General features: G+C 34.7%; 1 protein-coding gene across 1 annotated transcript in view; it reads right to left on the reverse strand.

The window, feature by feature from the left end:
* Nucleotides 1-10284: 10284 nt before the first annotated feature.
* Nucleotides 10285-23450, reverse strand: part of LOC308633189 (collagen alpha-1(XIV) chain-like) — a gene marked incomplete at both ends in the record, with an annotated part of 50932 nt that continues 37766 nt past the window's right edge. Inside the window, 5 exons of the mRNA XM_081265732.1 lie at nt 10285-10424; nt 13900-14029; nt 16884-17029; nt 18121-18250; nt 19379-19530. Of these exons, the coding sequence (XP_081121858.1) occupies nt 10285-10424; nt 13900-14029; nt 16884-17029; nt 18121-18250; nt 19379-19530 (698 nt within the window). The remainder of the gene's footprint in view (nt 10425-13899; nt 14030-16883; nt 17030-18120; nt 18251-19378; nt 19531-23450) is intronic.

Raw genomic sequence — 23450 nt, forward strand, 5'->3', positions numbered from 1 at the left:
AAATGAGGCAGATGTGCTCCAACAAAACCCTCAGGCATCCTTCTTTAAAGAACTGACCCAAGGAACTCGGTATCTCAGTATTTTCTTTCTAAGATCTGCAATTTCCTTTCTGATGGTATTGAGGATAAAATGGAAAATGAAGATATTGAAAATCCATAGGTGATTTTAGATACTAGTTCAAGGATTGGTTGATAAAATTTCCTTTCACATATCACTGATTATAACTACATGCAACTCTTCAAAAAAGAGTTCAGAAATATAGTGTTTGATTGTATCTGAGAGAAAAAGAAAACTTTTTGGTGAGTGTGCATCACTGTATCTACCACATAGTAAAGGAAAATATACTTTAAATTCTTTATATAATAAAAATAGCAATTGAGGGATTATAGAGGAGATATTTCTTATGAGAAAAAGAGAAACAAATATATTTGTTTAATCATACCAGTTCAGATAAAAATGAAATAAGGTTAAAATGAAGACATAATAGTAATTATGGGACTAGAGATATAGCTCAGTTGGTAGAGTGCTTGCCTCCCATGCACAAGGCCCTAGGTTCAATACCCAGAACTACAAAAAAAAAGTAATTATGGAGAGTAAATTTCATATTGTGTAATAATTATTATATTAGAATACTGAATGAAAAAATAAATTAATCATAAATTTATTTTCACATTTTTTCATTCAGATAATAAAGTAAATATTATGTTATGATAGTATATATAATGAGACTTACCTTTTAGGAGAATAAACTTCAGTTGTTGTCTGTTTAATTAGAATTACCTGAGCACTGTCTTCATAAATTGGCAGTGGGAAATAAAGGAGGCTAAAATCATCGAATTTGTGAATTAGAGGCTTAGAAACACTAGCTAAAGCCTGATAAATACAAGCAATGTAGTTATGATTTTTCCATTTATTTAGTTACTATGTATATGCTTAGCTTCATATTCTATGATGTTAAATACTAGAGATTCAAAGAAAAAAATTGTCAGATTGGAATATCTCATCTCTGCTGACAATAAATAAGTTTAAAATTAAAATATAGCATGATAAATACTAAGTAGAAAAGAATTATTATAGAATTAACATTAGGTTATACAACAGATAATTATTAACATTGGTGCTCACACAAATAAGATTATACACAGATGTAACTTTGTAGCATTTGTCCTTTATATTAAAAATAGTGAAATGTACAATAAAAAATTTATATAATAAAGTACTATGGAATTATTTGACTCTGTCAAGTGCTTTGATAGACTACTTAATATTTTATCCATACCTTATCTTGTTGTTTTTCATGCAAAAGGAACTAAGAATAAAGAGATTTTTCAAACAATTCACAGAGTAAAACACTAAAATATCTGTAGCTGGGGCCATGGGAATTTGAGTAGGCTAAAGGATAAAGACTGCAGGATCTGCAAAAATGAGCAACAATCAGATGGTCCTAGATCAATATTTAAAAAAAACTTCATTATGATGCAATTACACTACTAATAGTAGGTTAAAAAGGGACTTAAAAATAAAAATTGCAGTAGTACTTGCAGATTACCATTTTTTTCTGATATTGAAAAGAAAACAAAAGAAGCCAGTAGTTAAAGAAAGATATAAATAAATTTAATGTATGCCATGCAACTACATACATTGACAGAACTACGTTTCTTTGAATTGTGTTTGTCATTGTAAAATACTTAATGGTTTTCCTAATGTAGTCCTAAGCTCTTATAGTTATGTTTATTTGATGTTAATTTCTTGGGTTACAAGTCAATTTATAGATTATTTATTATACTGAAGCTTTTCCAAAATTAAGGCATTCATTCTAGAACTTCTTTTTGGAGAGTTGTAGATACTGCTCAGAGTTTATTCAGAAGAAATTCAAACTAACTGAGCACATCTGTTATAAACTGAAAATTCTATAAGCCTATTCAAGTGAATTTTTATTGTTTTTTATTTAATACTCAGGATATTAACTAATGAAGCCTTAAATATTCAGTAAGATTAAAAGCAAGACAAATAATTTGTACCTTTTAAATATAATCAAGCACTTTCAAAAACTGGATAAAATGTAAGTTCTTATCTGTAGGCTTTCGTTTTTTTTTGGTCTCTCTCATGGAAAGGTATGAAAAATGTCACTGACACTCTGAAACTTATCAGAGTAAAAAAGGGCAAGACACCTTTCCTATCAAATTAATGGTGTTCACTACACTGACATTGATACAAGGTGTCTCTCAACAGACTCCTTATTCCTTCTCTATTCATCCAGGAGTTGATTTAGCAGACAGTACCTGTCACAATGTATTAGTAAAAGAGCAATACACAAGAAACTCTGAAGAACAAAAATAATTTTAGAAAAGTGTTATCAGTGTTCCGTACAAATTTTATTCCTATTATTTTTGACAAGCAATTAAATACTTAAAAATAATTAGGTATATTCTTTGTGAGTCAAAAAGATGGTAAGAAATTGAAATGCATTTTTTAATTCTTTGTCTGGATTAAACTATGGTATGAATTTATCTGATAAGGAACAAAGACAATTGTGTTTTTACATACTTATTATATCACATAGAATTACATAAAACATCTCAAATATCTCCAAATGTTTTTAACTCAATATTCCAAATCTTCTCAAAAACCATTCTGAGTTATGTAATTATATCTTGGGAATGTCTATAAAAAGAGTGCTGTTTACTTTTTAAAACCATAAGGTAGCTTTCAATTTCCAGTTCTAGATGTACAGGGCTTGAAAGTCAATAACAAACTAAACAGACTGAAAAATAAGGTTTCATCATTTCATAATAGAGGTTAGAACAGCCAGAACAAAGCTGCCTCCAAGATTGAAAAGACTGGTAAATACAGGGACCCATGGATTACTTGAGCAGGGACTCATGAACACAAGCTCTCAGGGGAACAAAGTTCTGGGTAGGAAAGCCTGAACCACAAGTGATGAATGGGTAGGGGCTTGGTGACAACAATTTGGAGAGTGAAAACTCCAGAGAGACTCAATTATAAACGTGCAACCCAGTCTTGTGAGATTTACCTTTAGGACCAACCAGGTTCCCTGAGTAAGTATCAAAGAAAAATTCCCTTTATGCTCTGTCAAGGGGAGAGACAAAAGAATCATTTTAAAATCTAGCAGATTAGTCTATTGTTCTTAATACTCCTTGCCTTCAGGAGAAGCTAATTAACCAAAGCCTGTGGGATTATCAAAGGCTAATGACCTGGGTAAGGAAAATACTCAATTCCAAAATACACTATCCAATCTGTACTACACAAGGAAAAGGGAGAAACTAGAAATGCCTACAAAGTTCACAGACCAAAAGCATAGGCTGACTTCTTAGATCTAATCATAGAACTGTAGAACACTTTCCCTCCCACCCAATCTTACCAATATATCACAAAAGGCCTATTAATAGAAGTTCCTTCCTTTTAGAGTACCATTCCCAACTATCAAAATAATAATAATAATAATACAAGACATATCTAATGACCAAGCAAAATAAAACAAATTTAAAGAGACAGAGCAAGCATTAAAACCAGACATGGCAAGGATATTGGAATTATTAGACCAGAAATTTAAAACAATCATGACTAATATTGATATTGATGATGAGAATCAGGGCCCAGTCCTGCTTCCCTGATGTGAAAATTGAACACCAAGAAACACTGAGGCCAGAGTAGAAAGCAAGTTTTATTCAAAGGGTAGAACAGAGATAGACTTCTCTGAAGAGAAGGGGCAACAGAGCTGGGTGTTGGAGGAAGAGGGGGGGTTCTGCACCATTTATACATTTTAGATTTCCTTTATTCTCCTGCTTTTCCTCCCCATCTTGACTGGTGGGAACAAAGCTGCCCAGGGGTACAGTAGGAAGGGAGTGGAACAAGGGACTTTTACTAACAACTCCTAAAATTCTCTGCAGGGAAGAACCTGGAGGCAGGTAACCTTAGCAACATGTGGAGGAGGAGTGGAAAAGGCTCTGGAGGTTTTAGCATTTTATCTCTTTTCTTTGGAACCAGTCCCCATCTGATCTTATAATTTATTACCTACACTGACTGTCATTTTGCACCCCCATCCCCGGCCCCAGCATGCTGTTATTCTTTTTTTTTTAATTGGTTGTTCAAAACATTACATAGTTCTTGATATATCATATTTCACACTTTGATTCAAGTGGGTTATGAACTCCCATTTTTACCCCGTATACAGATTGCAGAGTCACATCAGTTATACTTCCACTGATTTACATATTGACATACTCATGTCTGTTGTATTCTGCTGCCTTTCCTATCCTCTACTATCCCCCCTCCCCTCCCCTCCCCTTCCCTCTTCTCTCTCTACCCCCTCTACTGTAATTCATTTCTCCCCAATAAACATAGTAGGCAGCACATAAGAACATATGGGCAATGTAAAGAGACTGATAGAAATCCTAAGAACAAACAAAAAAAGAAATTCTAGAGATCAAAAACACTGGAACAGAAATTAACAATGCCTTTGAGGAATATATTAGTAGAATAGATATAGCTGTGGTAAAAAGTCTGAACTTGAGAATTTGTCAGTAGCAACTCCCAAAACTAAAATATCAAAGAGATAAAAGACTGGAAGTAAAAAAGGAGAATAGAATACCAAGGACTGTGGGATACTATCAAAGATGTAATAAATGCATAATATGAATACCAGAAAAAAAAGACAAACCAGAAAACATTTAAAATAATCTAGATGTCGACTTTCTCGAAATTAATATCAAATACTCACAGATACAGAAAGCTCAGAAAATATTGAATTGGGTAAATGAAAAAAAAAAGAATCAACAATAACAATCCACTATATCTAAGGGGATATTATTTTCAAATTCTAGAAAATTATGCATAAGTAAAATATATAATTATGCATGAGTAAAATTATGGCAGCAAGGGTAAAGTAAACAAGATTGTTTTAATATTATATGGTAGTCACACCACTTGTGTAGCAACACAATGTTATTTGAAAATAGATTTGAAATATTTGTAAATGGATATTGCAAATTTTAGGGTAACTACTAAAAGCAGCAATACTTTTTTGAAAGTATAACTCATATGTTAAGAGATGAGAGAAAATGCAGTCACATAAAATACTCAATTAAAATGATAAAAGGCAGTGAAAGAGTAGAAGACAACAACAATAACAACAAAATATATTATATTATACATAAAAATTATAATATATAATATATTATATCTATATATAATAAATTATAACTATTTTAATCGAGGGGAGCTGAATTCTCCAACTACGACAGTAGATTCATAATATATACATATAATATACATAAAATAATTATATATTTTATATATTCATATATGGAAATTATATTATTAAATATATATTACTATATTTTTATATAATATGAAATTATATAAATATAATGTTATATTATATATGATTATTATTATATATAATATATATATTATATTTATATATTATGAAATCACTGACCTAGTTGGAGCATCCAGCTCTCCTCTATTTAAAAACAAATGTCCAGCAGGGAGAAATCAATGAGGACATAGTTGAATTCAATTATACTATCAATCATGTCATTATAATCAATATCTACAGGACTCCTCCTCCAACAAAGGCAAAGTGCAAACTCTTCTCAAGGTCACATGAAAAATTCCCCAAAATAAAACATTTTTATCCATAAAATTAATTTACATTTTTTAAAAGAATAGAAATCTTAAAATATCTACTTTCAAATCACAATAGAATTAAACCATGAATTGATAACAAATGAAAACTAAGAAATTGTCAAATGCTTAGAAAATAAAAAAACATATGTATAAATAATACATGCACCAAAGAAGAATTCTCATGATAAATTTAAAAATATTATGAAAAGTAAAAATGAAAACACAATTTATAAAATGTGTGAAATGCAGTAAAAGTACTACTATAAAGGGAAATTTATAGCCTTGAGTAGAAAAGGGCTGGGAATGTTGTTCAGTGGTTAAGCAATGGCTGAATTTAATTAAAAAGAAGAGAGATAAAATCAATTATTTCACCTTTCACCTTAGGCAAATAGAAAAAGAAATTAAATCTAAAATAAGCAGAAGAAAATAAACAATAAGAAATAGACCATAAATCAAAGAAATTAAAAATTGGATATCAATAGAGAATATCAATTTTTTTTTCCAGCAACATCTCTATACAATGTACTCTGTCACTGAGCTATAGACCAAGCCCTGAATTTTTCACTTTTATTAGCCAAAATATGTCTTTTGTTTTACTGATTCAAAAGTTTCTAAATTATTTAAAACTATCATGATTCCTTATAAGTCATTCTTTACATAGAATCATCCACACCCTTCCAACAATGGCATAACAGAAGGTCAACATGAACATAGAGAGACAAGTGACAAGTAGCCCATGTTTTAAGACAAAGTTGAAGTCCCCATTTATTTCTTTGTATAACTACTTTTATAAATAATGTGGGTGAAAAATAAAATCCCAAGCATGTTCCTTATATGTACTTCTGGAAGTGCTGTATTGAGAATATTTTTCAACATTTATTGCTTAAAAGATAATAATTTTTGCACTTGTTCAAAACACATTTTTTTGTTATTAAAGATGTAATTTCCTTATGGACTCTAATAACTGAAGTTTCTGCATCTAGGCAGATTTTCTAAAAATGTATGGTATCTAGTGAAATGTCTCCTTTCCCACCTGTGGAAAACTACAACTCTTCAGCTAAAAACATGAAAATATTTTTAAAAAAACTACGTATTTAAGTAAGCTATTTATAAAATTATATATTGGTTAATACCAATGTAGATACCATGGGATGATTAGTTTTATTTTTTATTAGAATGGGTTAATTCTGGGGATTAAGAATCCATATAAATTAGTATGTATATATCATTGTGAGGAATTTAGAAATAATGTCAATATACTATGATAACCTATATATGAATATAGATAGACATATAGATAAATAGATATCGATATGGATATTCCACTTTTTATCAGATAAATAAGTGCCTTCATATTTACCAAAAAAGTTGTTGACTTATATCCATACAAAAACATACAATAGATATTTATAGTGGGTTTGTTCATAATTGAGAAAACTTGGAAATAGTCAAAGTGTCCTTTACTAGTTAATGGAAACAAAATTAACTATTAAAGAATCAAGAAATAAGGGCTGGGCATGGTGACACAAGCCTATAATACCAGCAGCTTGGGAGGCTAAAGCAGGAGGATCATGAGTTCAAAGCTGGCCTCAGCAACTTGGCAAGCCCTAAGCAACTTAGTGAGACCCTGTCTCTAAAATAAAATACAAAAAAGAGCTGGGGATGTGGCTCAGTGGTTAAGCACCCTTGAGTTTAACCAACAGTACCTCCCCCCCACCCCGAAAAAAAGGATCAAGAAATGAGAAAATATATGCACCAGTCAAAATAAATATTTAAAAATCCAAGCAGCATTAATGCATTCTATTCAAATAAAATTTTCTTAGATCTTCATTAGGAGTCCATTGATTCATATTTTAAATTCAATTTTAGCATAGTTTCTAATTTCCCAGAAAAACACAAATTAGAGATAACAAATGCTAATGGCGTCCCTAAGGTTGAACAGAAATAAAAAAAAAAGTCATTCATACATTCTAAACAATTATATTTGTGTAGGGCCATTCTTTGCAAAAATAAAAAACGCAAAATACTAGATGAGGCCGTAACTGCTACTAGGATCTGAATCTTTGTGTTCCCCCTCCCAAATTCATAAGTTGATAACTAATTCCTGGTGTAATAATATTAAGAAAAGGGGCCTTCTGGAGGTAATTAGGTCATGAAGAATTAGAGCCCTTGTAAGCTCTATGGAATCATCTGCTCCTTCCACCATGTGAGGACACAGGTGGGTGTCCATGATGAGCAATCTGCCCTTACCAGACACCCAATCTGCTGGTACCTTGATCTTGGGCTTCCCAGCTGCCAGAGCTATGAATAGTAAATTTCTAAGTTACCCAGTCTAGGCAATTTGCTATAGCAGCTTGAATGGACAAAGACAACAGTCTTTTTCATTATATACTTATGTTATATATTACATAGCCATAAATATAGCCTGCCTATATGAAAGTGTACTTCTATTTTATAGAAGTTATTGCTAAGGAAGCGGGCTCCACAATAAAGAAACATTTATTGGTGAATATAGCTGTCATGTTATTTGGGATGTTCAATTTTTAAATTGGTAAAATTTATACAGAAATAGAAGTCTGTCTATCTCTTCAAGAGTCCCATGACCTGGCAGCTCCCTGGGCATAGTAGGAGCTGAGACCTGCTGTATCTTGGATGGCACTTGTGCTCTTCAAAGCCCATTATCCATTATCATTGATCACTGGTCTCAAATTGCCCTTCAGTAGAGAATTTCTTCTACATCTATGTCCTCAAAATGGGAACGCAATATATAGTGTAAGTTAACCTCATGTTTCGGGAAAAACAGGTGAAAGTGTATTTCTTTGCAGGTGTATCTGTTTGTGCACATTTATTTTATCCATCTGATCCTCCTACAGGGTTAGGTTTGCAACTCTTGGGAAAGTGGTTTCTTTATCACAGGTGAAAGAGAAATACCTCTCACTCAGTGGTTTTCATTTCAATGTTTTTACTGCTCTAGGTTCCTGTCTTCAAACACAAAGCAACTAGTCCCAATGACCCCAACTCATCAAAATGATTTACCCTCAGGATTTATGTAGTCTTAATGAGAGATGTTGAGCTGTACTCCTGTAGGTTATAAATGTGCATTTATGGGCCATGCATTATATACAAGTTCCCTTGTGAAGGTGCATTCTGTAAACTATTGCCTAGATTTAACTGTAGAAAAATTTTATCTTGACATATGAAAATACTTGCTTTATTTGATGATAAAATAGAAATGATGCAATCCAACATATTTCTTTGTCCTAACTTCCTGGACCAAGATGAGGAAAAATAAAATAAAAATAACCTTGCTATCTTACCAAAACATAGTTTCAATGAAAGAATTTCTGAAAGTATTAGTCATTGCACGCATGATTCTGATTCTTCATGAGTTTACTAAGTTCTATTATTTGAAAGCACCTTTCTATACAAAAGTAGAATTGTTCATCTTTTTAATTTTGTCTCATCTAACTCTTTCAGATGTCAGTTTAATCAAAAGCAGAGATAAACTGAATAATGTTGACTCTGTTTCTAGTTTATTCGTCCATGAAAGTACACACTTTCCCAGCCTCATCCACGGTGGAAGATGGCATTTTCCCAAGATGGTCACGTCAGTGTACATCTCCCATCATACATGCTCCTCGTACGTGACTGACAAGCCTCCTATGGTAGGTGGTATCTGTTTCTCTGCCTTCTATACAGGCAGGGGCTTGAGACATCTCCTAGTGATGGAATGTGGTGGAGGAAATATCAAATGACTTCTGAGCCCTGTCATTGTAACTTCCACTTTGTACTCTCTCTCCCTAGACATGTGTTGTGGACTCCTGTGCCAACTCCCCTAAAGCTGCATGCCAGAAGCATCATGTGAAAACTCTACTTAGAGACTTACTCCATCTGTTCCAGTCTTCTCAGAGCAAGTACCAGACATACAAATTCACAATAGCTAGCTAGGGAGCCAACCTAGGTACCCTTGGACAGACGAATGGATAAAGAAAACGTGGTACAGATACACAATGGAGTATTACTCAGCCACATAGAAGAATGACTATGAAATTTGCCAGTGAATGGATGGATCTGGAGACTATTGTGCTAAGTGAAATAAGCCAGTCCCAAAAAGCCAAAGGTAAAATGTTTTTTGCTGATATGTAGAAGCTAACCCACAATAAGGGGTAGAAGGGAAGTATAGAGATTCAGTAGATTAGACAAAGGAGAATGAAGAGAAGGGCGGGAGGATAGGAAAAGACAGTGGAAGGAATTTGAAATAATTTTTCTTTGTACATATATGAATACACCATAGTGAATTCCATCATTGTGTATATCCACAACAATGGGGTCCTAATTAGAATTAAGATATATTCCATGCTTGTATAATTATATCAAAATAAATTCTATTGTCAAGCATAACCAAAAACAATCATGAGAAAAAAGAAGCCATTGAGAAGATGCCAACTCCAGCTAATATCTAACTTCATGTGTGACCCTGCAGCTACAACTGCACATGCAAGCCTCAATTTCTGACCCATAGAAAGGATGAAAGAATATAATTAGTATTGCTTTAAGCCAGTAGCCTTTGGATATGCAGCTGATAACTCCACACAGTGGCCTGAAAAATTCATATCCTATTCTGTACCTTACCTCATTGATTTCAGTCCCATCTGCACTGGTGTATAAAATCCGGTAACCACTGATCTTTCTTGATGTAGGGTCCCAGGATAATCGAGCACTGTTAGAGCCAATATTGGAGAATCTCAGGTTTCTTGGTGGAGATAAAGGCACTTTGCAGTAAATGGAATAGAAAATAATTAGAATTTTAAATCATATAAAAAAAGACAAGAAACACTATCTTCTGAACTATTTCATATGAAAAATGTCACCAGGATAAGAATTTATAATCCAAAATAAACAGTGAGGCGTCTACTTAGCAAAGAAAAAGTTTTCCTGATAGAGAAAGAATTATAGTAATAAAGATATATATCCCTAGAAATAAATAAGATTTAAGTAGTATTTTGTGCCTTTTTCCTCTGGTCAGTGCTATCATTATAGCCTAGTGTAAATAAAAATCCTAACGGATTAAAAACAAGGACACTGAAACAAAATCTCAGCTATTTCACTTGACTATCATGTGACTCTGGCAAAGCCACTTTACCTCTCAGCTCCATGATTTCTGTGTGTAAAATGAGGAAGATGCCGTCTGCCATCTCCACGTGGGTGTCTACTAGGCATCTCCAACTAACTTCAAAACCTGGCCCACTGACCCAAACTTCTTCCCCAGTCTTTCCTTCTAAGCAAATGGAAAACATTATGTTTCCTGTCACTCAGGCCCAGAACTTTGGTGTCGTCCTGGATTCCTTTTCTCTCACAACCCACTTTTTATCCACCATCAGTGCTTTCAATAAATATCCAGATGGTGACCACTTCTCACTCTCCCCACCTGGCTTAGAGTTCTCAATGGTCTTTAACTGCAGCCAGTGGGCTCCTGTAAAACCCAATGCCATACACGTTTGCTCCGCTGGGCAAATCTGTCCAAATGGCCCCCAACTCTCTAGTTCTTACAGTGACCATTCTACCCCTCCATAACTGGACCACTGGCATCTTGCTGCTCTCTCTCCCACCATCCTGCCTTTGGCTCATGCCACTTGCTGGCAACTCCTCTGGTGCAGGAACCTCCAAGCACACTCACACAGGCCTCTGCACTTGCTATCCAGTCTGCTATGAGGCTCTTCCCCCAGGTACCTGCATGGCTGCTGTCCTTACCTCCTTCAGGCCTGAACACACACCACCTTTGTGCTAAGGTTTTCCACCCCGATGCTCCCCTAGCGATTTTCTCATTTTATGCTTTTCTCTGCACATTTTTTTGTTTATTCTCCCTCCCCCGCTATCTCCACCTCCCCCCCCACCTCTCTCCACCCCCCAGACACCTAAACACATTGAAATCTCAGGGGATTGAAGAATTTGGCTTAATTTTGTTCCCAGCTCTGTCTCCAATATAGAATATACTCAATAAATATTCAAGGAATCAACGAATAATTACCTACCCTGGAGTCTCATATTGACTTTTTGACACTAAATTAAAAATGAATACTCTCTTACTCTGCTTTACTTTAAAATTATTCGAAGAAATATTTCTGCAGACTCCTGGCTGTTAGCTCCATAGCTTTTTTTTAACTTCTTCAAGAAGCCTCTTCTGATTCAACATATTGAAAATTGTTCATAATATTTGAGAGTTTCATGAGACTTCAAGTATAGATTTATAGTATCAATAATTGTTAACATTTATTGAGTACTTTCCATGGGTGTGTGTGACACATAACATGTTATCCCATTAAACCTTTCATTAGACTGCAAGGATGAAGTTGTAATCATTCCCATTATATTGATAACTAAAGGGAGGTAGCTTGGTCAAAATTACAGTTACTAGGAGCAGAAGACCAGTAAGAATTTAACCCAGGGAGTTGATATAGGAGCTGGTGATATTGACCAGTATGCTAGCTAATCTCCTCCCTCCCTCCCTCTCTCTCTCTCTCTCTCTCTCTCTCTCTCACACACACACACACACACACACACACACACACACACAAAACCCACACACTCCACAATATCCAACAGTGCTGATAGAAAAACCTTGAAGACAAATTTGAGAATTACAGGCCATAGTCACAGGCGTAATACTCCCTATCTCAAATGCCAATTCTTTCTTGAATGTAATACATACTGATTTACTGTTAATAAAGAACTTAATAGGAGTCAGTGACCTTCTTGATACTTAAGGGACTAGAGAGAAAGTATAGGAAAGAGAAAAGCAATATAAGCATCATTCTGAACACTTCACTCTATATTTTTCTGCAATTCAGTTGTATTTGGCAACATAACAAAGTCCAGTTTCCTTAATACAGAAAAATGCCAGTCTCAGGGACTGTTACCCAGAACATCACCTTTAGTACCTCTTTTCTTTCTTTTTTTTGTAAATCAAGTCAAGTGGCATATTAGATACTTTCTAGTAAAATTCATTTCTTTTCTTCTGTCCCTGTTTTGTTTGTTTGTTTGTTTGTTTGCTATTTTAATTGCATTAGTCTTTCTCTGAAGTGTGAGAACATAGCATTAATTAACGTAGAATGAAGGTGTGAAAACATATTTCCTTAGCATTAAACTTCTGTTATGTATTTCCCAAGTAGAATTTCCAAGCACTACAGAAAGTTGCTCTCATCCCTTTCCAAGGCTCAGAGTTGTGGGAAAGTACCCAGGACCTCCTGAAATTTCCTATGTTTCAAAAGATGAATAAAATCATGTTTTCAGTAGTTTATGGGAAGACTTATTAGTAAATCAGGGTAGTTACATAAAACAGACTATTGACATATATTTAAAATATAGATAATGTCTACATTTCCTAAAAGTATTATAAAGTCCATATATTTACTAAAAATTAGCTATAGGATTGGGCATGTAGCTTAGTGATAGAACACTTGCCTAACATGTGCAGTACAGGGTTTGGTCCCTAACATGGCAAAAATCAACCAAACAAAAAGTCAAGACTAGCCTTGCCAAAAATTTCTTAGTCAATTAAAAAAATACAATAATAGGCTCAGATAAAAGGATAGCAAAGATTTTTAGAAAAAAAATTATTTGTCTTGATGCGTGGAAAACAGATATTGAGTAATTATGTGCTAAGTGCTTTCACATGTAGTACTGTATCGAATCTCATATCAACCACTTGTTGTAAGATATTGTTCTTCTTTTAATAATTACAATACTTGCCCGTTGTCACCCAGCTGAAATATGACCTAAGCTAAAATTCCCATCCCAGCTGCTGTGATTCGAAACCCTTATAGGGCTCTTCTTTCTCCATCCAGATTCAGCATTTGGATTCAGTCAGAGACACAGGTGGAATTATCTGAAGGATGTTCAAGTTCAGTTCTGATATCCATTTCACTCATAATACAAGATAGAAAAAAATGCCTTTTCATGCTGGGGTTGTGACTCAATGGTGGAGTGTTTGCATAGCACGTGTGGAGCACTGGGTTCATTCCCCAGCACTACATTAAAAAAAATACTAAATAATGGTATTATGTCCATCTACAACTAAAAAGTATATACTTTTTTTAAAAAAATGCATTTCTTTCCCCTAGATAAAATACGCATTTTTCTATATTACAATAGGTTTCTAAAAGATTTCAACCTAAACTGGTACTTCCAATCCTAACATTTATTTGAACTTTTATGACAGTATTTCATCAAAATGACTAAAATGCTCACATGTTGTTTCTTGTCCTGTAGCAGGATCACTGGCCTCTTCCCCAAACATGGCATAAACTGTGACTGTGTACTCCGTATTGGGGACCAACCCACTTAACTCAATGTCTGTGTGGGTCTCTCCAATTTTCATCTGAAAAGAACACATGTAATTAGATCATTTGCCCAATGTGTTTATTCCTGCTGATCCAACTTTCAAAGGTGAGGCTTTGTGGAGTAAGACTTTGTATCTCCTCACAACCTCTATATCAAATAGGCTTCAGTCATCATTTTTTAAATTGTTTTGTATTTTATATTGGGAACACATAATATGGAACTACATAAAATTGAACATACCCATGCATCCTGTATTAGGATAACTCTTTGCATCTGGAAAAATGGAAATTCCAACCAGAAGAACAATGTTGGGCGTCTGGGCCCCAGAAGAGTGTGGGTGGAACTGAATCAGAAATATCCTGTAGAGATAAAAAGCCAGGCCAGCATGCTGGAGGCAGGGCTAAGTGGGCATCTGTCACTACTTGCTAATTCTAACCAGTGCTCTGGCCAGATGCCCAGTTTTTACTTGGAGCTCAATTGAGTTGGGCTAGTTTTACCACTCCATTCAATATGAGGCATATCTGGTTGGATTGCAGGTCCCTTCTAGTGTTCAGAAATGATAAGCCCACCTTGATACCTGAATTAACAATTTGCTTCTTGATTCTGAGATACTATTTCTAATCTTTGCAGTTGGTCAACTAGCCAATAATCTCAGTTGTGCAACAACCAAGAGCCAATTGTATTCACTTTGTTTGAAAAGGATGAAAGAAAAAACTTCATAAACTGTCTCTAGCCCCACAACTACAAGTGTTACTGACAAATTAGATTTTTAAACTTTTAAATATTACATCATATAACATGAGTGTATAGAAAACAATATAATACACCCCAGTGTATCCCTTACCTCCTTAAATTCAAAATGAAAACTTTGTCATATCGATTTCAGTTCTTATTTTAGAAAGAATTAATATATTCAAATAAAACAGAAGTTTTTTCTCAATCTTTTGGCGATATATATATATATATATATATATATATATATATATATAATCTTTTTTTAATTCCGTACATATGTGTCTGAATCTGATAACAATCTATGGTCCTATATGTTTGACAAAACACATGAGACCCTATCAACATGATCTTTTTATAATTTGTTATTTTTTCTCTGTCAATAATGTTTCAAGATTCATTGATGCATAGAGACAGATTTTACATTATTAATTCTTTTATGAGCGTCTTTTCTATAACTACATTACTGTTTTCCATTCCTCTACCCATGGTCATATTAGTTCCTTGCCAGGTTTTGTCCTGACCAAGTAGCCTCACTGAAAAAAAAAATTGAAAACACTTCCCTATGATACACATCCAGACAGCACGTATCTTTAACAGATGAAATTTCAAGATATCCTTCAAAGCGGCTGCAGCAGCTTCCACACCTGCAGTAGTAGAGGAGTGATTGTCTCGCACATGTTCACTGCTGCATGCTGTTACAGACTCAAGAAATCTCCACTAGTCTGTTGGAATCATCACTCCTTTAATTATGATTTTTCTCTTTTCTAGTGTAGCTAAGCATCTTTCCAGCATCATTTTTAACTTTTTCTTCTACCAAAACAATTAAGATCAACTTTACATCTGAATGGAAAACATTTTTTAAGTCTTGGTAATAAGAAAAGTCAGATCATCAATGCTCTGTTCTGGATACTCAGATTCACCATATTTTTCACTAATTGTTGCTGATTTCGGCGAGCAGAGGCAGGTTTTTAAACAATCTTAGAGAACCAATGTCCAAATTGCCTCTCTTCTCTACCCCACAGCTTGGTCAAGACACTTCTTTTTTCTATGAATGTTTGCATTCTAACAATCCCCGCCCCTCATACATTAAAAATGAGTCCTGAGTACTGAAAGAAATAATTTAGAAATCAAATATTCATGATTTAGAATAAATGCAAAATTCATACCAATGAGATATATTTGTCTATGTCTCAAATTAGTAAAAAAATAATAATGATTCAGTATTCATGGGTGAAATAACCACTGTATATTGTAAGACAAATTATACAAACTTCCTCTAGAACCATCTGGTAATATCTAAGATAAGCTTTAATAATTTGCATGCCCCTATGAAAAAAGAAACTTCATTTATGGGAATATATCCCAAGGAAATAATTGGGCAATTATGCAAAGATTCACAATTATGCAAAGAATGTTAAGAATGTCAAGCATAATTTATACAAGTTATCTCTTATGTCCAATAATATGAGTATAAACACAATCTGTACGAACCAACAATGGATACTATAAATGCAAAATGACTACATAAAATATTCTTTAATGGTACAGACAGATATTCACATTAAATGAGATGAAAATGGCAAGCTACAAAACTGCCTTCATTTGTTGTATTAAAAATGCATTCGTGGGGCTAGGGTTGTAGCTCAGCAGTAGAGCACTCGCCTAGCACATAAATAGATAGATAGATAGATAGATAGATAGATAGATAAAGGTATCGTGTCCAACTACAACTAAAAAAAATTTTTTTTAATGCATTTGAGCCAGGTGTGGTGGCACATTCCTGTAATCCCAGCAGTTTAGGAGGTTGAGGCAGTAGGATCACGAGTTCAAAACCAGCCTCAGTAACTTACCAGGGAACTGAACAACTCTGTGAGCTCCTGCCTCTAGGAAAAATACCAAAAGGGGGCTGTAGATGTGGCTCAGTGGTTAAGCACCCCTTCATTCAATCTCTGATACCCCCAAAAAATGCATTTATAAAGACTGTTAGCTAAATGTTAATAAATCATTATCTCTAGGTAGTAGGATTACAAATAATTTTTTTCTTGTTGTTAATCTGAATTTTTTAAGTTCTATACACTCAATATTTATAGAATAGATATATAGATATCTTTAAAAAGTCAAAGACTCTAGGACTACAGTAGGACACAGAAGGTTACCTCTTTTTCATCCCCAGCCAGGCCCTCTGAGAGAGGAGCATAGAGGATCAGGTATCCTGTGGCCCCAGGAACTGCATCCCATCTGACACGCAAACTGTTTTCGGTCACATCATATAGTTCAAGGTCAGAAGCCATGGGTAAAGCAACTGCAAGAGGAGATTCATTTTAATGTTCAGCTATTTATAAGTATCCTTGAGAAAAATGGAATAACCAAGAAATAAGGTTGGCCATGTTGAAGCAGGAGGCAGAACGGGATAAGTTGCAAGCTCCTAGCTTAATGCTAACGACAAACATGAAATGTTGTTTTCAAATATAATTCTATATCCTTCAAAATGTGGCCCTGCCTACTTTTCTCACCACGCTGGCAAACTCAAAACTTTGCTTACACTTGCAAACTTTTGTTGATGTGTCTACAGCACTTCATTGCATCAGTGTGCTTATATGTCCTTGGTTTGCATGCCCACCCCTTACTAGACTAAAACATCCTCGAGAGCAAGGATGGCCACTCAAATATTTTTGCAAAGTTGAGGCATAACACCCACCTATAGATTCTTGTCAGCTATAAATCCAAAAATGTATAGAGAATGATTACCATAGTGCCTGGAATATTGTTCTTTGTGTTCTTTAAATTCTTATTGCTCCATCAGAGGTAGATATTCTTAGACAAAATTTTCAGAGTGTCTGTCATGTAGTAGAAATTCATTATTTGAAATTATTAAAAGAATGGTTGATCTTTTTAAAAACAATATCTCTTCCCATCATTCTTCCCATGAGTTATGTATCTTGTGTGTGTTGTTTATATGTGTGATCATGGTCATAGTATTCAGAATCTGGTTATGACCATGATATGAACAATAAAGAAAGATGCAACATAATTTTCTTGGTAGTCTACTGGACAGAAGAGCCACAGAACTCTCACTCTACTTCTACTGACATATTCTAACACAGTTCCTGGTTCTTAAGAGCCATTTGTTTAATAAATAAATGAGTATTTCTGCACCCTTTACCACCAAGGTTGCTCTTTCCTAAACATTCCAGAGAGTTATAACACCCATTTCCATATGTGGCACTGAAAATCAGCAGCTACATCATGGGACCTGTACCACAATTGGCATGAGAACTATTTTCTATGAATTTGCCTTAGGATATATACCAGTGCAACCTGAGCAGCCTGATGTAGGAAGTCCACCTAAGCAGTGCTGGCCAAGTGAGAAGTGGTGTAGGATTAAATACATACGTGTGGTTTCAGTTCCTCTCAGGCCTTCACTAGCAGTGTGAGCATATATTGCAAATACCGCTGCTTGATATTCAGTCAAAGACATCAAATTTTTCAACACTGTGGAAGATAAACTTCCATCCACCACCACCTGTTTGAAGAACAGTTTGAGAGTTTAAGGAATGAGAGTATGGGATATCTCACATGCAGAACTACAACCCAAAAGGCAAAAGTTTCCCCAGCAAGAAACATTTCATTGGCTATTTTATTATTTGTAACACATCCTCCTTACTCTTATGGCCACCAACTCTCCTTAAATTACCACATAAAGTGAAGCATCTTTTATGGAATGTGGCCAAAGTCATTTGTTAGTTCTTATCTAATGGAAATTGTGTCATTCCTGAGATAATCATTATCCTACTCATATCCACTACATAATAGGAGACAAATTATTTTTTTCCTTGGAAATTTAGAAAGCATCTGAAAGGTTTATTAGTCATGAAAAAGATAGAATGATTGGAAGCACTCTGGTTGTTTTTTTGTCCAAATGATTTACTTCTTATTTTTAATACTTGAAAGGAAAAAAAAAATTGCAAATCCTGCCATAACAATAATAATACAGAAGAAAATTATGAAACTTGCCGAGGTCAATCAGAGGTTAGAACAACAAAAGGAAATGGGGATTTCACCATGTTTTAATTAATTCCCTGTGAACAGCAGTATCAAAAGTAGGGATTGGGAAGGACCCAATCATCTGGCAAAAGGTGCTCTCTTCTGTGTTGGCCAACCCCTGAAAAATGCTGGCCACAGCTGTTTTATTATGACTTTTTAATTGCACTGATCTCTACAAACGTTTAGGAAATTCCAAATCCTGGAGGACTTGTCCATCATATCACCTCATAATTTGAAACACAAAGACTTCACTAGGACAGAAATCTCATTACTCCCAAGTAGGAAAAAAATGAATGAATATCAAAAGAGGTGCTGGCCTGATAATTGGCCCCTAATAAGTTTTACTTTAGAACTCACTAGCTTTAAGAAGAAGAATAAGCTAAGTTAGATCAGTCCTGAGAGTTATTTGATAGAGGGATAAGAGAAGAAGATGGAACCACCATAATTCAGAGAGATGGGAGAACAATGTAGACACATGGAAATGTATTTCAAAGGATTCAAAATATTCGTGACAGAATCATCTTTCAGATCATGGGTCTTGTTCTCATTATTATAGAAGACTTCAGAGAACTAAAAGTATAGCTTAAAAATACTGTTTCCTTCTTACCTCTTGTGGTTTTCCACCTCTGGTGGGATAATACACAACTCTGTATTTTTCCACTTTTCCTGGGGCATGAGTCCAGTTAACCATAAAGCTTCTGGCTGTGACTTCAGAAGTAATCAACTCCGTAGGTGGCCCAATGGTGGTGAGGGCTGAGGCTAAAGCAAAGAAATATATCAAATAAACCATTTTCCCAAAGTTATCCTTGTAAGCCTAACAAATTTCATTAGTCAGAAATGACTATTGCTTTTGTACTACCTCTTAGATTTTTTATCTCTAGATAAGTTGATGTAATTATTAATGTCTGCAATAGTTCAAACATTTTAGTATCCATTAGATACTATGCACAATGCTAGGTTCTGAGGGTACAAACTTAAATAAGACATAGTCCTTGACTCCCAGGAATATTCTTAAAGACATTTAAGAGTATTATTAATGAACAATAAAAAAGAGCATTAATTGAGCATGTGTGCAATCTAAAGGTATCCTTCTGAGTTCTTCATAAGTATTATCTCATTTCATTCTGAGTAGTTACTAATATAATTCACATTTTGTAGGTGAGAAAACCAAGGCACAAGAAAGAATGAATTTGATGAAGGTCTCACTAGGAGTATGTCTCAAAGCTCAGATTGGTATCTGGGCTTCCTGGAGCATTTGGTTTTTAGAATAAGATGATACAGCCTCAATCATAAAGGCTTAAAGAAATGTCTGGTATAAAAACTTAAAAAGGGGCTGGGGATGTGGCTCAAGCGGTAGCGCGCTCGCCTGGCATGCGTGCGGCCCGGGTTCGATCCTCAGCACCACATACCAACAAAGATGTTGTGTCCGCCGAGAACTAAAAAATAAATATTAAAAATTCTCTCTCTCTTTCTCTCCTCTCTCACTCTCTCTTTAAAAAAAAACTTAAAAAGAAGAAAAAGCAACTAATATATACCAAATGCTTACTCTGAGTCAAAATACTAGGTAAGCATTTTGTGCATGTTATATACCTGTTAAAACAAATAGTTCTATAAAGACTTTGGACATGTAAAATTCAAATGGAGAAAGAATAAAAGGTGAAAACAAGAATAACAAGTTTGAGTTTTAGGATTTCTCTACCTTTAAGAGCACTTACCCAAGGGACTTTAATAATCACAAAAATTTTGAACATTAACTATGACCAGGAACTGTATCGCATGCTTTCTCATCAACCACATGTAGAGTTCTTTTGTGTGCATGAGAAGCTGGGATCTAAAGTAGTCTTACTCTGAAGCCCAGAGAAGTTTGTTCAGGATCCTAATGCTTAGATACCGAACTCAATCCTAAGAGATCTGGCCCAGAGAAAAGGGGATGACAGGCAAGAGAAGGACATGAGCCAAATAGAATCATGTCACATTCCTGTATACAACAGAGGCAGGAAACAAAACCAGACTCTTAAAATAAGACTTCAACATTGGCCCCTCTTCCAGATCACATAAGCCAGGTACAACCTGCAGACCAATGATATCATGATGGGCGAATGTTAAAAATCCATGATGAATTTGTTCCTGGGAAGACAAAGCAGATGTAATTTTCTCTATTCCTCCTTCTGAGTATAACTTAAAATTCTGAAAATTATATGAGAGACAAGCAGAAGAAGACACTGAAATTAAAGGAAAGGTAGGAAGCAGGGGGCAGGGAGATTGCAGGACTCAAGTGATATCCCCAGGGTGAGTTTCCTGCTTTCTTTTTTGCTCATATATTCCAGACATGGAACTAAAGTATCTAGCAACCCCAAAACATCAAAAGATAAAGACAAAAGAAAGATGTTGCAACAAAGCCTGCTTTCTCTAGTGAGAGGACCTGAAAAAGTCAGCTTCCCAAGACAGAAAATTTTTAGGCATTAACTAGTCCTGAAAACACTACAGAAAAAGCTGTGTCCACACCATCCATGACAGCAAAGATTAAATGGGGAGTCAGTGCTTCTACCCTTTCTTTGCTATAATCAACATCACCTCATCCCCGCACCCCAGTTAAGGTGGTCCATGGAGTAATAAATCCTTTCTACCACCCCCCTACCTGTGATATCAGTGGAGACCACATAAAGAGCCTGCCTCGTCTTCTAACCAGGGCCACCTCTTCACTCTGGGAGGGTGTCAGGGACGACCTAGTGGTGACTCAGAGCTTTCACCACTGTTCAGCAGTAAGGAGGTCACTTCCACAGCAGTGTTGATGGAAGCCACCCAGGGACAAATAATGAGGGACTCCTGCTCCTCTACTAGGGTGGCATTAGTGGAAGGCTAGTAAATAGCTTCTTCTTCTAAGATGTTAAAGGAGACCTAGTCAAGAACCTGGACTTCTACTCCTACCTAGCAAAAGTGAAGCAGTGCCCCTACCTCCCTTGCCAGAGCAGTACCAGAGGAAACCAGACAAATCAGAGTCCAGTCATCAGAGGACAATTCAATGAACAATTACAAACAGCTGAAACACATGAAAAAATTAAAACTCTCAACAAAGAAATAGAAAATCTTAGTAAAAAGTAAATAATATGAAAAGGAACCAAGTTGAAATTTTGGAAATAAAAAAAATGTAACAACCAACATTTTTATAAAAAGTTAATGAACTCAACAGCAGCATAAACTTGATTGATAGAATTACCTGATCTGAATAAGAGAAGAAAAGTAGACTTAAAAAATTAACAGAGCCTTAAAGAGATGTGGGACTATAATGAAATACCTACTCATATCAGATTCCCAAAGGAAAAGAGAATGAAGTCCGGGCTGAAAAAGCACTTGAAGAAATAAGGCATCTTCAAGGCCCCTAATTTGACAAATCACACAAACTCTAGATTCAAGAAAATGAGTATATCACCCCCAAACAAGACAGACACACAGAAACTCATACTAAGATATACTATAATAAAACTTTGAAAAACTAAACTCAAAGAAAAAAAATCTTATAAGTAATGAGAGAGAAACGAGACCTTTCCTAGAAAAGGAGAACCATTTCAATGACAGATTTCTCATGAGAAGCCAGAAGGAAGAGGCACAACACTTTTCACGTGTTGAGAGAAAAGAACTTTCCAACCAGACCTCTATATTGAGCAAAAATATCTGAAATTAGGGGAAAACCAAGGCATTCTCATATGGGGGAAATTTAAGAGAATTTATCACCACCAGACATATCCTTAAAGAAAGTTGTCTAAACAAAAAGAAAATTATTTAAAAAGAAGAAAACCTAGATCCTCACGATGAAAGTAAAAATACCAGAAAGTATAAAAATAAGGAAGTATGATACATTTTACTTCTCTTGGGTTTTCTAAATTATGTTTGATGGTTGAAGCAGAAAATATAAAATTTCCGATGTGGTTCTCTATATATACATAAATATTTAAGACAATTACATGATACACAGACATGGTGATAAAGGGACTTGAAAACAGGCAAGGTTTCTACACCTATACCATCAAAATAAGAAAGGAAACAGAAATTACTATAGTACCTTGAGACATCAAAGTAATAATAAGAGAATACTCTGAAGAACACACACATTAATCCTACAAGCCTGATGAAATGGATTAACTCTTTGAAAATCAGAAAATTTCTTCCTACAATTGAGAATCAGGCAAAGGTGTTTACTTACAACTGTTATATTCAATCAGTATGAGAAATTATAGCAAATGCAATAAGGCAAGAAAAGGAAATAAAATTTATAGAGATCAAAGGAAATAAAAATTATGGCAAATAAATTTCCATCTTTGCAGATGATATTATACATAGAAACTCTCTAAAATCTAGAGAAAATCTTCTAGACTGCTTAACAAGTACAAATCAGAAGATCATAGCATAAAAAAATCAACTTTATTTCTCCTTATAATCAATGAACATGAGGACACTGAAATTAAAAATACAATCAAAGGGGCTGGGGTTGTGGCTCAATTGGTAGACCATTTGCCTTGCACATATGAGGCACTGGGTTCAATCCTCAGCACCACATAAAAACAAATAAATAAAATAAAGGAATTGTGTCTGTCTACAACTGAAAACAAAATTTAAAAATACAACCAAAATCACCCAAATAAAATTAAATACTTAAGTGGAATTCTAACAAAACCTGTATA

The sequence above is a fragment of the Spermophilus citellus genome, assembly GCF_964194105.1.
Source record: "Spermophilus citellus genome assembly, chromosome: 14".
In the NCBI taxonomy this organism is placed as follows: Eukaryota; Metazoa; Chordata; class Mammalia; order Rodentia; family Sciuridae; genus Spermophilus; species Spermophilus citellus.